General features: G+C 53.7%; 1 protein-coding gene across 1 annotated transcript in view; it reads left to right on the top strand.

The window, feature by feature from the left end:
- The window catches only part of PODXL (podocalyxin like), an 89,309-nt gene that overhangs the window by 54,817 nt on the left and 17,077 nt on the right, over nucleotides 1–17,415 (top strand). Inside the window, exons 5-7 of the mRNA XM_074942700.1 lie at nucleotides 1,548–1,792; nucleotides 3,891–3,962; nucleotides 15,583–15,730. Coding sequence (XP_074798801.1) covers nucleotides 1,548–1,792; nucleotides 3,891–3,962; nucleotides 15,583–15,730 — 465 coding nt within the window. The remainder of the gene's footprint in view (nucleotides 1–1,547; nucleotides 1,793–3,890; nucleotides 3,963–15,582; nucleotides 15,731–17,415) is intronic.

The raw sequence follows: 17,415 nt of genomic DNA, 5'->3' as shown, positions 1-17,415 counted from the left end.
GGCTAGGGACACCATCCCTGCCCATCCTGGCTAATAGCCATTGATGGACCTATCCTCCATGAACTTATGTAGTTCTTTTTTGAAGAATCGGCATGCTGTAGACATAGCCTGGATGTGAGGACCTAGACAGAGATCTGAATCAAAGATGATGCCCAGGTTACAGGCCTGTGATCAAGAGAGAAGGTTACGAGGAGATTTTCCTTTTTTTTTGCAGGAGAGTTTAAGAGTTCTTTTAGCCATGCTGAGCTTGGGCTGAAAGCTAGACATCCACAGGGTGTCAGAGAGGCAGGCTGAGATTTGATTCTGAATAGAAGGAGACAGGTCTGGAGTAGAGAGGTAGAGAGCATAGAGATGGTGGTTGAATTAGTGTTTACGGATGAAATTACCCAGGGATAAGGATAGAGGGAGAAGAGAAGAGGACCCAGGACAGAGCCTTGTGGAGCCCTCATAGAAAGTCGGAGGGGGACACACTGAAGGAGTGATTAGGGAGAACCAGGAGAGGACAGAGTCATGGAAGCCAAGGGAGGACAAGATCTCAAGAAGAGCAGGACTGACTGTGTCGAAGGCAGCTGACCGCTCCAGGAGGGTGAGGATGGAGCATTGACTGGTTCTGAGCTTTGGCTAAGAACAGGTCATTAGAGACTTTGTCAAGAGCGAGTTCAGTGGATTGCAAGGAGCAGAAGCCAGACTGGTGAGGATCTGGGATGGAACGGAAGGAGAGGAACTCCAGACAGCAGCTGTGGACACTGCATTAAATGAGCTTCATGATGAAAGGGAGAAGGGAAATGGGGGGAGTAGTTGGAGCAGGAAGTGGGGACAAAGGTGGTGGGTTTTTAAAAAAAAAAAAAATGGAGAGGCCAAAGCATGTTTGTGTGGTGAGGGGAAGGAGTCAGAGGAGAGAGGTTAAGGAGGAGCATAAGGGAGGGGATGAGCCTAGACATGAGGGAGATCAGGAAATAAGGTGGGAGGAGGCCACTGGGGCAAGTGAAGGAGTTAGGGGAGGAGAACAGATGAGAAACTGCTGCGTCGAGAGTTGTAGGAGGGGAGGTGAGCTGAGGGGATGGGGAAGGTCATGATTTTTGTCAGTTTTCTCTTGGAAGAAATCAGCGAGATCCTTCTATAAGGGGGATTTATGGGGGGCATTCAGCTGGCACCCTCCCCCCATCACAGCCCCTGGCAGATCCCCTCAGAGAGTGGCTTTAACTTGGCATAAAGCAGGGCAGCCTTCAGGCCCCAGAGTGGTGAGGTTTCATCTCAAGGGAATATAACAATCTACAGCAAGTTTTGACATATCAGTATTCTCTAACCTGCCCCCACCCTGCCCACCCCTTTTCTTTTATTTTAATAAACACCACTAAGGAATTCCTAGACAAAAAACTTCAGGATACAGGTAGGGCTGCCAATAAATGTCATGTAAAGTTTAGGCGAAAGCTTCCTTTTGCAGGTCACCGTTCATCGCTCCTCGCGGCGCCTGTCTGCTCTTCGCATTTTGGTCGGGCTTCGCTATAACTGATCAACGTCTTGTTTGTTTGTGTTCTGATGTCTAGTAAGGGGCTCAGGTGCTGCTGCGGACAAGGAACATACCCCCCAGAATGGACACCAGTCAGTGAAGCCTGTGGCATCTGCGGAAAGTACTACCAAACATGGGAAAGTTGCAGTTCCAACCACACGGCGGTCGGGCGTTGTATCACAACCACGAGCCTCAAGCTCTGGAACTGTGATCTCTATTGCAGCCAGCACTCCAGCTCCTGGCAGGGAACCCAAGCCCACTGACTCCCTGTCCAAAAGTCAGGTAACAAGGGCCTGGGTGTAGGTGGGCATGCCCAAAGCCAGCAGAAGAAAAGGCTCAGTCCTCTTGGGCGGCCTAAGACTGTCAAGCCTTATGGCACTGGAACGTGCCAGGTTCAGTATGTGATCAGGTCTCTCTCTGGTGGCTGGACCACAGAAAGGATATAAGCCCTACTACGGCTGCTGACAGCAAATAGAGACCCTCTTTCTGCTCAAGGAGCAGAGGCTTGTGTTTTAGTCCTAAAACAGCGTATTCATTTGAAGTAGCACCCAATGTATGCATAGGTCAGGGGTTCCTTACGGCATGTGTCATTGCGTATGTATCTCTGTTGTCATCAGGGGGTGATCTCTTGCAAGGGAAGTCTCTACAAACACATGAGCCCGCAAGACAGGAATGGACAGACACCCCCCCCCCCCCCCGCAGTGTATAGATTTAGAGATAGGGGCGAAGGAGGACTACTGTTGGGAAGCTGATCAGGAAAAACATCTCGTTTGGGGGGTGGGATGGGGAGTATAATGGAGGGCGCGAGGGCTGGATTCACAAAGGTCCTTAGGCTTTGTGACACCGAGTGACTTGGTGCCGAGAAAATCACAGGAGGTAGGTGCCCAGGCTCTCTATATAATGAATGGGGACAGACAGGTGCCTTAGACTGTAATTCACAAAAGCCAGCATGCAAGGCACGGAGCCGCCCAAGCCGGCCAATGGGAGATGCCAACCGGGGGGGGGGGGGGTGCGCTAAGCCCTGCCCCTGCATTGGAGCTAAGTCTGGGCTGCAGGGAGGTGCCTAGCTCCGCTTGTGAGTCCCAGCTGTGGGGTTAGCCATCTACGGTTTTTGCAAGAAGCCAAGCAGCAGAGGGAAAGGTCCTACCTCCCTCACTACTCAGCCCAGTGGTTGGAGCACTCCCCTGGGATGTGGGAGACTCCCCCCCCGCCAATTCAATTCCCCCCTCTGCCTGAGTGGGAGAATGGGGATGGGGGGTCTCCCACATCCCAGGTGAGTGCCACTAACTACTAGGCTACCAGATACTCTGAGGTAGGGCTTCTTCAATCTCTCCTGTTGCAGCTGTTATGTGGGAGCTCTTCTTTTTCTTCCCCTCCCTCCACTGAACTCACCTGATGGGCCCAGTCTGGTAGGCGATCTCCGAGCACACCTCTCGGATTGGCCCCACAGATGACGTAGATGGCCAAACGCCTGTCTTCCCCCGGTTTGTGAATTGCTCTGGAGTTTAAGTGGGAGATAGGGGTCCAGGTGCCTAGAGTGAGGCATCAGTGCCGAGGCCCAGAGGCAGGAACATAGGCACGGCAGCAATTTTTAAGGCAAACACAGGTGCTGAGGGAGTATTGGCATCTCCTGGGTTCAGCGGCAGTTTTGAGGGTTGCCGTGGACCCAAAACTGGGACTTAGGTTTCTAAATCTGGGGTTTAGGCACCTAGGTACTTTTGTGAATCCAGCCCTGACTGACTTGGAGAGGAATTAGATTGTTATGGCTTTGGACAGAGGCCATATCTGGTCATTTTGTTTGCTCTAGAAATTGGGCATGCTATAAACAACAACAGAAATTAGATGATGAGGCTAGGACGTGAGCTGCATCAGGCACAGGAGAGGGGGCCGTGGTAACAGGAAGCAGGGAGAGGGAAACGTTTTGGGGGTTTGTTTTCACAGTGGGTGGGCCCCATAAATCACGTGATGGAGTGTCGGACTCCAACCACTTATTGGCAGGAACACGCTGGTGAGACCCAGATCTCTCCACCTGACCCCTCGCTCTAGGTCCTAAGCCCGTTTTGGCACATATGCTAGCAAATACAGGTCAGACGACAGTTTCCTGGTTAGAAGTGCCCAGACTGTTCAGGACACTTACCTATAAAGAGTTGGGAGATGGGCCCCGTAGACCTGCCAGGCCTTTGCCATCTGCCCCTTGATTCATATTCATGGCTTCTAAGGCCAGAAGGGACCATTAGGTCATCTAGTCTGACCTGCCTAACACAGGCTATAGAACTGATTGAAGTGTTTGCAACCCTGTGTCTCTGATCAGTCTGCTGCATCAACGACCAGCTGTCCTTCCACCATGCAGAAATGACTTGGGTTGTTTTTTTTTTTCCAGTTCATTTGTGAGAACCAGAACTTGTCCAGCGACTCAGCAATCATTCTAACCCTGAACCAGCCTGTACGCTGTGTGAGTACCCCCCTTTACACACAACACCCCGTTGTCCTTGGCTACAACAGCAACTTCCCTGCAGCTTTTAACCCCAGGGATCTCAAAGCGCTTGACAAGCTGTAGGCACAGGAATGATTTCACCAGCTACTGAAATGCAATCACTTCTGGGGTGGAAAATGGCAACTGCTTAACAGTACACAGCAATACTACCCAATAAGGCAAGAGACCATATCCAGCTGAAACTGGTGCAGGAGTTAAAGATAGGCAGACTATAATTACCAGAGTAGGAAGATGGTCAGAAAACAAGCATTAATCAACCCAAGTTGGTTGGGGAAAGTGCAGACGGAGCTTTAAAGACCAGGGTGAAATCCTGCCTCTGTTAAAGTCTGTTGGAGTTTTGCCATTAACTTGATTGGGTCCAGAATTTCATCCCAGAAGTGGTCAGGACCTTGGATTTATATCTCACCTACGAGATGATACTTCCAGGGGCGCACTGCCCTCCGATAGCATGCTGGGGAGCTCGCTCAATATTGAGTGAACAGTGGCCTCCTCTGAGTCACCAGCACCATTCAGCGCAGCAGCTAGGTGGTTTGTTGGTTGGTTTTTGAAGATCTCCCATCCAAGTACTAGCACAGACAGACCTTGCTTATTTTATGAGACCTAGCAACGTCACGGCAGAAGGTAGCATGACTGCTCGTCTTACAGCAAATGACCTGCAATCTGGGACTCACTATATTAAGGTCCAAAAAGCCCTGTTAGACTAAGGGGCCAGGCACAGTGTTACAGTCCTGTATCTTGCAGACAGTTAGAACTAGGCCCACATGCCTTACAGCTCTGGAAAACTGGGGTTCCAGCAGGAAACGAGATTCATTTCTGGCCATGGCAGGTTGTGAGGGTGGACCTGTAAACCACATCATTCTGATTACCTTCTTGCTCCCTCTCCCTCCACTTCAGTTCTGACATGATTTTAACAGCTAATTTCTGAGAAAACCCTAGAGGGAGAGAGAAAAGTCCCTATTCTCTTCTTGCTTGCACTGGGGAAGATCAGGAGCAACTCCACTAAAGTGAGTGGAATTACCAGCTGTAAAACTGGTTTAGGTTGAAAGGAGAACCCGGCACTTATCTTTTCTACCAAAAGTACTCGGACTCTTTCTTAATGTGTCCCACACCACAGCTCAGGGACCCCTCACTTGTCATTCACTGTCACATAACATCCTAATGGCTACCACAGCAGTTGCTTATCTGGGAAAGTATTTAGTTTATTTCTCGCTGTCTGTAATATGATGTAGCACCTTGGAAATGAGGAGGAGGAGCCAGCATTATGCGACCAGCCAACTTGCCACAGAACACTAGCGGCTGCTTCAGATTTGGAGCACAGTTCAGATTCGGAGTTGCTCTAGGACAGTATAAAGCTCTAGTTTCTGGCACCGGTGGTTCTCATGATAGTATAAATACCGAGTCAGAGGGGGTCAGGACTTCTGGGTCCTTTTCGTGGCTCTCCCTGCGTGGCCTCAGAGCGGTCAGTTAAACTTCCTGTTACCTGTAAAATGGAATAATCCTAACTTCACTGGAATGCAGGGAGATGCAATTCCCGAATGTCTGTAAAATGCATTGAGATCCTCTGATGAAAGAGTCTGTTGTGCAGTACACATCGTTATTCATACAGATCATGGCAGGTCTGAAGCTGCCAGGACCACGAAGCAGACCTTTCCCCTTCTGTTTGTCAGCCTGTTAATCCCTGACTGTCGTGTGGGTGTGGGTGTGGGTGTGTGTGGGTGGGTGGGGTGGGGTGGGAGTGCTTGGTTTGAGAGGTGAAGATGTTCCCGGCTGGGTCCAGCTTGAACCCCTGGCTCTGGGGATGGATGTTAGGGATGGACTTGCGAGTAGTTTTGAAAGTACAGTCAATCCCCTTTCCCACCATGCAGGCTTAAAAAACATACATAAACGAGAGCCTGAAAATGGCAGGGACTCTGAGAGTGGCAGCCCTGCACGTTTCTGAGATGCAGGGCCTCTGAGCCACTTCTGGCCTCTCAAGCAATACAATAGCTTGATGGCTGGCCAGTGGGCCCCTTGAAAGCACTCTTGTGGGGTTGGTGCAAGCTTGCACCTAAATCGCAGCCTGAGAGGCAACATCTGAGATGGGAAATGACTCGCTGCTGCCACCACCTGGTCATCAGTCACCCCTTCTCTTTTTTGCCACTACTGGGGGGAAATTAGCTCCTTAAATGGATACTATCAGACTAAAAACCCCATCTGGGTCTTTATCTGTGTTGCTAATAACACCCTCTGATGATTTAATTGCTTAGGGTTCCAGAAAGCATTCGGCATTAACATGGATAATATGGATAAAGCATCCATAGTTAAACAGGATTTAAAATAACAATACATGTCTGGAAGGGATAAACTCTCATGCTTCAGGCCATAAGCCAGCCTCTCACTGCAGAGGTCAGGAGGAAACTTCTCTGGGTAGGTTAGTCCAGAACTGCCCACTTTAGTGTTTCTTGCACCTTCCTCTGAAACAACTCGTACTGGCCACTGCCAGAGACAGGATCCTGGATTGGATGGACCTCAGGGCTGATCCAGTCTGGCTCTTCCTACCTTCCTCTTTACTTTTCCCCACTGGTATATTTCACTTGGACTGGAGGATGAAGATACACTGGCCTGTTTCGCTGGTGTTTCTAGTTAGTTTCACTTCCATGTTGTCAGTCAATAGCACTAGACAGGTTTGCAAACTGCAGGGGGCTGTTTAACATAGTTTGCCAGACTGAATCAGAACCAAGGTCCATCTGCTTCAGTATCCTGACGCTGGCCAGATCCACGTGCTGCAGTGGAAGCTGTAAGAACTCTGCTGTAGGCAGATGTGGGATAATCTGTTCCCCACGTTAGGTCCCGTCCAGATCTCTGTTAAATCTCTAAATCTTTAAATCCAGACCAAAAATAACCTCTAGTTTTCAACCACCCTGTGTACATATTCATTCATGAAAATGTTTCTCCTGCATTTTATTTACGAACTCTAAAATTTGCACCTAAACTGGCTGTCACTTTTTTTAATCTTGTTTGTCTAACACGCTGGCTGTAGCCAGGGATTCTCTTCTCCCTGCAGCAGACCCCAGCGACTGTAAGAACTTGTTGCTTCGTACAGCTCAAGGAGTAAGTTCCTCCTTTAGCCTAAGTGGCAGGGTTTGTGCTTTGGGTGCTGACAGTCCCAGGGCTTGATCCCTGCTGAGACCCTGTGGTGTCTGTCTGTATATACATCTTTGTTACAAAATCACACCCTAGATAGGGACGTGAACTCCCATCGACCTCAGATGTTCAGAAGGGGTGTGTGTGCAGAGAATGGACACTAGCTTAGTGTGTGTGTGAGCGTGACTGTAGCAGCCTGCTACTCACAGCTAAAGGAGTTTAGTGGCAGGGACTTGGGCTTAGTCCTCTCCTGATGATGGTGTCTGTCTCTACACAGCCCGGGCTTGTTACGGTGGCACCACTCCAGACCGAGGATGGGTTTTGTTTAAATTTTTAAAAATAAAACTGAGAAAGGCCCCTTTGTGCTGAAATGAGCCTGGTTAAGTTCCCCTCCCAAACCCTCCCCTCTGGCTCATTTCCGGGTATTCGGCATGTGAACATCATAGGTTAGCTTCGTCCACATCTCCTGTGTGCTTATGGGACCTGCACTTTCGCACTGTCTGGCAGGCTCATCAGGAAGTCTGCAACTCCAATTTCTTAGAGACATAGCAATTATCTGAAATGTTAATAAGATGTGCTAATTAAATATTTAAGCAGCTGCAGGAAGATCTTGATTATGCATCCCACAAGCATTCGAAGGTGCCTGCCTCACCAGCTCCTGGAACGCCACCCGCTCCGTTGCCTTTAACGCCCCATGATAGGAACTCCTGAAAATCGGAACAATTTGTATGTCTCCCAAGCTAAGCAGATAACTGAGAACCTGCAGCATCTGCTTCCCCCTTCTGACGATCTGATAAACAAGTTTCTAGCCAAACCTTGACAGGTGAAAGAATCTCACACACTTCGTAACACAAGTAAACCAAGAGTTACCAAAGAGGACTGTTTCGTTCCATAATTGATTCAAATGTGTATTACAGGCCCCAACCCAAATTGGGGTTCCAGTGTGCTATGCGGCGTACATGCACATAGTGAGAGACAGGCCCTGCTCAAAAGAGTTTGTGATTTAACTAGACAGGCCAGACAAAGCGTGGAAGAGGAAAACAGTATCACACAAAGGTGCAGACCCAGATCCTTAATGGTAGCAAGAAGAATTTTTAAAGGGGAAGCCCCTTGCTCAGTATAATGTCCGGAGCTGGGCTGGTTTCCCTAGGCAGGGCCTCTCAGAAACACCATATCATTCATCTCATTGATTTGATTTGTTGTTTAAAGGGCCCGTGACAACTTGTTTCCCTCACCCCCCGAAAAGGAAAGGAATAGGGCTGGGAGAACAGGCCTTTGCTTCCTGGAGATCTGTGCAGCGTCGCAGCCTGGCAGCTTCACCCCCACAGCGACTGACATGGGAAAGCAGGCCTCCAACTGGGGCAGGCGCACGCCGAGCTTGCTATGCTATAAGCCCTGTCTTGAAGCCCAGATTTTCCCACGTCAGCCACGCTCAGTGCCGAACTGAGTTACTTCACTGAGCTGGAGAGTGGCAGAGGGGGGAAATCTCTGTTCTCTCTCCCTGTCCATCTGTTTAGGGCGGTTTGTTGATTCAAGTGCTGTTACCTCATTTGGGGATGTTAGTTTTAGATTCCAGCCAGTGTGGGAACCAGATTAGATCAGCCCGTCAGGCCCTGTCAACTCCAGCCAAAGAATGTAAAATACTCCGAGGGGCAGGGAGGCATTGGAGCAGATGGAAACCATGGGGGACTGGCAGGTTCAGAAGACTGGGGATGAGGAACAGAGACGTTTGCCTCAGAGGGCAGCAGACCCACCCCAGCCCAGGTCAGGAGGGACTGAAAGTTGTCCCATGGGTCTTTGGGAGCCTGTAGGTGGTGAGCCTGGGGGTTTCTAGTGGAGAGGCATCCATAGCCACCGGCAGTCATTGTAGAGGCAGCAGTGACCGAATGGGCCATGGAGGCAGGACCATCCTCTTGCCCATTCAGGCAGCCACTCCAGGGCATGTCCAAGCAGAGTGATTAAATGACATTTGCAGATAACCAGAGCCCTTTGGTCTCCTGGGCCGACCCATCCATGGCCCCACAAAGTCCTGAGGCTTCCTTGTCAGGCGCCTGGCATTGGCCAGGACAGCCACACATCAAAGCAGGACAGGGAGGCAGTGTTCCTGTGACTGGAGGCCCGTTTGCAAGTCCCTTGTCTGTGCAGAGTTCCTTGGATGGCGTCAGCCGACTGCATTGACTCCTTGTGGGAGCAGTGGACTCTGTCTGGCGTTCTGTGCATGGCGTTCCCCTCTGGGTCCCTCAGTTTGACCTGTGAGCTGCACCCCATCCCTGTTTCTTATTCTTTGCCCTCTGTTTTCAGTTCAGTTCTGGATTCTGTGGGCCCCCCCTTCACCTGAGGGGGCCAGGCTTCCCATTACTTTGGTGAGTCCCATGCAGGGTTTAAATAGTCCAGCACCCTTATTCAGTGCTAAGTAAGTGCTGCAGAATTAGCCAGCTGCTGGGGAGACCGATTCCTGCAGCATTCAGCATCATATTGACAGGCCCCTGTGGGAATGTTGCAGTACTGGGAACGTCAAGAGATCAAACAGCATAACCCCAACAAATCAGGAGGACAGCCCACAATATCATGAGATTTTTTTAAAAGACGGTAGTGTGGTTTTTTGGCCTGTCCTTTGATTTTTCAACTCCCCCTGTCCAGCCCCAGCGTGGGTCTGTGAGACAATTAGTGCCTCTCACTCTCCCAAATGTATTGAGTAAGGGGATTTGCCCCCCGTCCCCCACTGCAGGAGCTCTCACCCCAACATCTCTCCATCCCCTGCCCTGCAATTAATTCTGCCCCTGACCTCCAAATCAGTCCTGTCCCAGCCAGTCCCCATATCAGTTCTGCCCATCTTACTTCACCCTATCAGTTCTTCCCTCCATCCACCATCGGTTCAACCCTCCAACACCCTGTTATTTCTGCATCCCCCCATTAGTTCAGCCTGTCCTAAGCACCCCATCAGTTCTACCCCCAGCCCTCGCCCCATCAGTTCATCCCACCCAGCCCCCACCTCCCTAGTTCAGCCCACTCTGCTCCTCCTGTGGCTCTTTACCCCCTCTCCCAAGCCTGGGGGGCTGCAGTGGGGACCCCTCTCCTCCTTCCAGGCTGGGTGCTTCCCAGGGATTCTTCACCCCTCCCCAGGGAGGTGCTGCAGGGAGTGGGAGGAGCAGAGGCACCGTCCTCTCCTGGTTGCTCACAGGAGGAAGGAGAGGAGCTGAGCTGCTGGGGTCTTTAGCTCCCTCCTCCCTTGGCGTTTCCCTGGGGAAGGGGAGAGAGAGAGCTCTTTCTGCAGCAGCTCTGATGGGTCACTGGAGGACTGGAGCTTCTCACATCAGCCGAAGCCCGGCTCCAGCCCCAACCAAAATCCCTCCATTCCCGAAAAAACCGTAAGAGTTGGCAACACTGATGTTAACGCGGCTGCGCTCGCTGCTCCATCCGAGCCAGCAATGGCTCTGCAGGGCCAGGCTCATTTGTAGCAGCCAGGGAGGGGAAGAGACCAAGACTAGAGAGTGGGGTCAGTTCCCAGCTCTGCTACAAGTTGCCCGTGTGACCTGGGGCAAGCCACTTCAGCCGAGCTCCTCAGCGGGATGCAGGCACCTATGGCCACTAGGTAGGTGCCTGCGGCCACTTCTTAAACACCGCTGGCATTTTCAAAACTGCCACTTCCCTGCTGCCTAACCCTGTAGGCCCCTAAATCCCTGTGTGCACCTGCGTCTCTGGCAATCAGCATTCACAAAGCCACCCGAGTCCTGATGCCGCCCCACTGCCAAGGAGCTGTTCAGAGTCGTCGCTCAAGCCAAAGTCCCGGAGGCCCCAAAGTGAGTCTCAAAGTAGGTGGGGGAACGGCAGGGCTCCATCCTGTTGGTGTGCTCTGATCCTGCCTGAGACCTGTGAGATCCCACAGCAGGAGGTGCCAGAGGCAGGCACGGCTCTGCCTGTCCTCACGCCTTTCCCAATGCTGGCGTCCTCTATGCTGACTGTCCCTCAGCAGGAGGGGACCCTGATTTGCCTTTGTCCCATTGCCAGAGGACTGTGTGGGACAGGACTCAGCTCACGGCTTTCTCAGTGTGTGAGAAAGCCGATCTCGGGGAAGCACTGATTTCCTCAGCCCGTTCAGTTGGGATGGAGGGATGGAAAAGATCCCTTCGAACAGAGAACCTAAGAGGAGTCAGCGCCCCTGGGAGCCAGCATCCAGCAGGCTGATACTCACTGATCTCCTCTAACAGTCACAGGGTCCCCCAAGAGATGGAGCGGGCCCCACTGAAAGAGTCAGGTTCTCATCTGAAGCCCCTCCCCAGCTTAGCTAAGCGCCTCATGGTCTTTAGAGGATTTCCCCTTGCAAGGTGCCTGGGCGCTAGCGCAGTGCTATGAACTGGGGAGCGAAGGCAAACAGCCCCTAAGGGGAGAAGGTTTCCAAAAGCACCAACAGCAATGAGGTGCCTGGTCCCACGGCGTTAGGTGCCTAACAGGTGTCTTCGGAAAACCTTCCCCTGAGCCACTCACCCAAGGGCCTACAGAAAGCTGCAGCCAAACAGGGACTTGAAGCCAGAACTCCTAAATCCCAGGCTAGCACCCCAAGCCCTGGAGCAGCCATGTCCCTGGTGGGGACCTAGTAATGCCAGGTGGGAGAGGGGGAAAGGCAGCCAATGCTGCTCCCCCTTTTCCCCCTCCCGCAGCATACCAAGCCGAGGCCCTTTTTGGCCCGGGGGGAGGGGGAGGGACAGAGGCGGATGGTAAGGGAGCACAAAGGGTTGTGGGTTGAGAGGGAATTTTTAAAGGGGTCATTTAAAAAGATAAGTAAATGATTAGCCCTGACCCGTTGTGCGTCAGTAGCCAACGCGGGGGGCCACCCGAGCGCCCCGCCTCCGCTTTGCTGGTTCCGCTCACTGCTTGCATCTCGTCTTTCCGTTGTCAGCTCTCAGGACAGGGTGTCCGGCCCTCCTGCGGGTGCTGCGCCTGGCCCCCTGGGAGTGTGCCCAGGAACAATGGCTGCCAGCAGGACATGCATGGTCCCGCCTGGCACTTAGCAGGCCCCTAGGCACGCTGCTGTGGGTCCTTCAGCAGCAGGTGCCCTGAGTGCCATAGCCAAGGCCCAGCACCTCCAGAGCCCTGCCTCGACCAGTGGACAGGGCTGGCTGGGTCAGAGGGAGGTGGGAGTCTCAGAGGAGCTCGCTGTGCGATTGAAGAGCCTGCCAGGGCCTGACTTTCCCACTGGAAAGCGAAAGGGCAGGAGATGGGCAGCACCTGGAGCTCTCCCCGGTCTCATGGAGCTGAGGCCAAGGGCCCTCATCCCTGCTGGGGGGGCTAACAATGCAGGCGAGCTCCCCCACACTAGCGGCTGGGGAACATTCCTTCCTCTGGAGCATGTGCATCCTGTCACCGCCACGGGCGCCTTTTCGCAAATATTTAGACAAGACGGGGTGAGGTTGTTCCTTGGGAGGTCAGGGGTGCAGAGGACAGGAATAAAGCAACTCTGCCAGCCCAGGGGCTTGGCAGAGAGACCGGACTTGCCTCTCCACGGGACGGGGCTGAGGACGGGCAAAGGAAGCATCAGCTTCTGGGTCACTGCTGCGTGGCTAGGCCCGGCTCCTCCTAGCCCAGGAGTTAAAGGGAGGCCGAGTGGGACGGCTCAAGGGAATTAACTAAGAAGTGAGGGGTTAGGGAGCTCGGCTCTTCCGGGCTCACACCGGCTGCCCCCTCCCCACCTCACTGTCCCCTGTGCTCCAGTTCCCAGCAGCAGCGTCAGTGCTCTTCCCCGGCTGCCCTGGTAGGGTGTGTGTTGTGGTAGCACCGAGATGGTAGGGCCCCGTTGTGCTGGGCTCTGTATGTGCAAAGAACAGAGGGACGGTCCCTACCCCCAGAGAGCTACGGTGGGCGCATGAGGTCAGGCAGTGGCTGGAGACAGACAGACAGAGACCGGGGAGCAGTGTTTGTGCTCCACTCCCCACGTCAGTTCTGGCTAACAGTGTTCCAGGAGCTCCCGGGTGCTCCCTACTCTCCCGGGCTCTGCCCCCCGGCTCAGCCCCCCGCCCTGCACCGTTTCGGGAGCTCCCAGGCGCCCCCTTCTCCCCCAGCTCAGCACCCCACCCCGCACCGTTCCAGGAGCTCCTGGGCTCCCCTTTCTCCTCTGGGCTCCACCCCGCACACGCTCCGTGTCACAAGCCCAACCATTTGCTCACACATCCCTGTGGGATGGGAGCTGAATGGGGCCCTACTTGCCTCTGGGGCTTGGGGCTCTTTGTACAACATCTGTCGGGCCTGCTCTCTTGCAGGGCCCTGTTTACCCTGCCCCATCCTTTCCCCTGGCCCATGTCTCAGTAATCACACAGCCCAGCTCGTCTGAAGCCGGGGCCAGGGACGTGCAAGCGGCAGTTGGTTGTTGTGATGCGGGGCGGCTTTCGCACCCTCTCCCTTGGCTGGGCTTTGCCTTTTGAAACACTCCCCCCCCACCTCTGTGATCTGGCTCCCCTCCGGGGAGTTGCTATTTCTGTAACTCCAAAAGCTGCAGCCCTCAGATAAGGCCGGCCGTGCCCTGGTGAAGAACTCCGGCCAAGTGGATTTGGCTTGTGATAAAGAAACTGCTTCAAAACTCTTCCTTGCCTTGGGGCTGAGCCACAAGGCAGATGAAGCGGGGAGGCAGTGGAATCCACAGCCAGGAGGGACGCTCATGGGACCCTGAGCAGCTGGGGCATCTGGGCGCAGCAGAGAAAAAGCCCTGGGCAAGAAGCCCACTGCCGCTCAACAAGCCAGTGGTGTGGTGCCCAACAGCGCTCAGTCTCCTCTGGGGATATTATGCGAGACCAGAGTGAGATTGGTCCCATGTTTACATGAGGAGGGAGGCAGCCAATGTGGGTCATTGGAGAAGTTGGAGGTGGGGGTCTAGAAAGGGAGGCAACCTTGTGATGCCTCTCGAGGCACCTGGGCCTGAAAGCAGCCTTGTTACCCCAAGCCTCCCACGTGTGGGAGCCTCAGCAAAACGTGCAGGGGGATCTCTGCCACCACCATCCTCGCAAGCCCTCTCCTTTGGCCTCTGCCCGCCCTGGCTTCTCCTTACAGGTTAGCAGTAGGGATGTCCCAGGCCCTGAGTCCCTGCGAATCGTTCTCCTGTGCTATCCAGCCCTGGCTGCTTGCAGAAATCCCAGATGCTGTGCCGCCCAAAGGAGCCGAGGGCCCCAGTTTTACCTTAAATCCCCGTTCCTGTAAACCACGCAGCATGTGTCATGAAATAAAAGATGGTTTATTTAAGAAAGAACCGAGAGTCAGCGAGAAACAACAGAGAGGGGGTGGAAACATGTCTACAATACAAAACAAAATGATAACAACCCAGACTTGGGGTGACACCCTTTCCTAGTTAATAAAGTAGGTCATGTGTGTCATTCCCCCCCGCCCCGGCCATACATGGTCTTTTGTCTTTATTCCCAGCCAGGGCCAGCGCCTGCCTGCTATAATGCTCCTTTTCACCTCCAAGTGGTTTCAATTGTTTGCAGCTGTCTCTGGGGGTTTTCCATTGACGGTCTTGGGATGGAGCAGGGGTGTGTGTGGGGGGGATGTCAACAAATAGCACCTGGCACTACCTTGCTGGCTCAGCAGGGCCAGGTGACACCTGCCTTCTGTGCAGGTACATTATCCTCAGATGACTTAACTTGTACGCCAAGTCCATAAAGCATACGTTCAATAGCAATACCTTATCAACTATCGTATGTACAGCTCACCATGCTTATGAATCCAGATCTGTTAGGAGCGTCTCTTTATTGGCAAATACCCTGCGAGACCTGTTTGGTGTAGTGAGTTTGTCAGGTCTGAGGGGAACGGTGTTTGCAAAGAACAGGGCACTCTTTGCCAAGGGGTTGCAGTGTCACAAACACCTTATTGGCGGCAAGACCATCCCCAGGACTCCCCAGGCAGGAAACTGTTGCCACTATTTTAGTGTCTCAAAAGCAAGCCCCCGACTATATTCTTTTAATGCAGCGGAAGCTGGCCCAGTGGTTAGGGCTCTAGCATGGGGTGTGGGAGACTTGGGGTCATTACTGGCTGAGCTGCAGATTTCCCATGTAACCTTGGACTTGTTACTTAGCCTCTCTGTGCCTCATTCCCATCCGTGTTGTGAGGCTAAAACCATCAAAGCGTGGGAGGATAACTGCATTAAGGACTGGGAGGCGCTCAGATACTGGGGTTATTTTGTGGGGCGGGGGGGGGGCCTATAAGTACCGTAGAGCTATAAACTAAATCTGGCCAGGCCTCCATTTCAAACATGTGCCCAGTGCTGGTGTGGTTCTGTGATGTAGACACCTGCCCTCTCCCCCAGAACAGGGCTGAGAACCATCAGGCTCATTGCACTACAGTGCTGGGTGGAATTTGACCTGGGGAGCTGGACCCAGGCAGACCTGGAGCCCAGAAGGTTGGTTGGAAGCTGTATCTGCTGTGTGCTGCAGTTGGCCCTGGCTTGTCTGACGTGTGCTTTCTGTCCCTGCAGGGCATCCCTGTGGATCCCTCCCTGCACAACATGCTCTGCAAAGCCGTGAAGGCCACGTTCAACCGGAGCCGAGACATCTGCACCGTGCGCCTGAACACCGCTGGGAACGCCCCCAACAGGATTGCTGTGCTCGGTGTTTCTGTGCAAAGTGAGCCCTGCTCGCTGCCCACGGGCTCTGCAGGAGGGAGAGGGAAGGGGTTGGGGGCATCTCACTGCTAAAGACCTTTTAGCCCAGTGGTCCCCAAATTGTGGGGTGTGCCCCTCTCTACAGGGGCATGGAGGAATGTCCAGCTTGGGGGGGGAGGCAGTGGCCCGGGCCAGCCCCCCATGAGGGATGGAGGGCAGGGAGGAGCCCCACCCAACCCCGCTCTGGCCCTGGCCTCAGCCATAGCTGTGGTCCTGGTTTCACTCCCAGCACCCAGCTGCAGCCCTGTTCCAGGCTGTGGCTCAGCCGCCAGCCCCTGCTCTCGGCCTGAGCTCGCACGCTTGGCCTCAGGCCTCCCTTCTTGGCCCCAGCCTGGCCACGACTCTGCTTCAGGCCTGGTGGGGGAAGGTGGAGGTGCTGACACATTCCATTACTGCGGGGGGCGGGGGAGGCAAGAAGTTTGGGCACCACTATTTTAGCCTTTTCAGGAAGCACAGGAGAAACACGAGAAGCCTGGTGGAAATCATGGAGCTGTGTAATCAGCCTTACTGGGGACTCCAGTACTTTCCATTAAGGGCTGGTTTGGGGCTCCGCGCCATTGTTCCCGCTGTCATCCTTTGGCTTGTGATGGAAGCCCAGTGGCCCCAGCAATCAGTGAACCGCTAGGCCACCGCTCTGCTGCCAAACCTAGTTGCCAGGTGGATCAGTGGGAACCAGCTTAATTTCATCTTCCAGTAAAGTTATGACTCATTAGCCAATATCAACAAGGGAACAGAGCCCAGCCCAGGGAGGAAAAGCCTCACCCCATGGAGGCACAGGAGAATAGCTGTGCAATGATCTCTCACTTCAAGGGCCCCAGTTCAAACCCAGCCCAGCTCAGGCGTGACCGAACGTCAATTCAATGGCTGTTGGGTTGCTGACGTGAAATGAGGTGGTAGGTTTCAGTTCAGGCTGCAGGTGCTTCCATGGTTTAAGTGCCCCACAAGGACTGACCTCCTTTGGGCACCCACAGAGGCGAGGACAGTGTTGTACAGGGCCTGGAGATGGACTCCCCTTCTTTCAGCAAGGCCAGGAGCTTACAGCCAGTTTACACAAGCAGGACAGGCCAGAGCTCTCATGCTTCAGGGCAGAAGCTAACTGCTAGCTGTCTGGGGTCAGGAAAAGATCTCCCCTTGGGGCAGGCTATTCTGTAACTGCCCCCTACAGGGGCTCTTTTACTCTCTTCTGAGGCAGCTGGTACAGGAGTGGGGACTTGCTCTCACAGCTGAGGAGGATAGCACCTGCCTCTCTGTTCAATGCCACTCAGGGCGTCGGGGGGGGGCGGGGGAGGGAAAGTGAGAGTGATGCATGGTGCTCCCCCCTCTACCCACCAGGGAGAGCTGCTGGTACCAGACCTGGCCAGTGGTCTCATGCGGGCGAGTGTGCAGAGAGGGGATCTCAAAGCTCAGGCAGACCTAGATAACCCAAGTTGGCGCTCTGGGCACACAGCCCTGCTACGGCATCTCCCAACCCCCCTGCAGCTGCATGGTCACCTCAGTAACAGCCCCACCTCCTCAGGAGATTTAGGAGCCCGCTGCTTGGCAGAGGCTGTTTGCCAAACTGCGGGTAACAATCCGATCCCTCCCGTGCTCCATGAAGGACGCCTGCCCTTGGGGGCAGGGAAGAGACTCCTGGCCTGTGAGCTGCTC

This window comes from Natator depressus, chromosome 1 (assembly GCF_965152275.1).
Source record: "Natator depressus isolate rNatDep1 chromosome 1, rNatDep2.hap1, whole genome shotgun sequence".
Taxonomy (NCBI): domain Eukaryota; kingdom Metazoa; phylum Chordata; order Testudines; family Cheloniidae; genus Natator; species Natator depressus.
The sequence above is the reverse complement of the archived record's forward strand: the minus strand, read 5'-3'. Positions and strand labels throughout refer to the sequence as shown.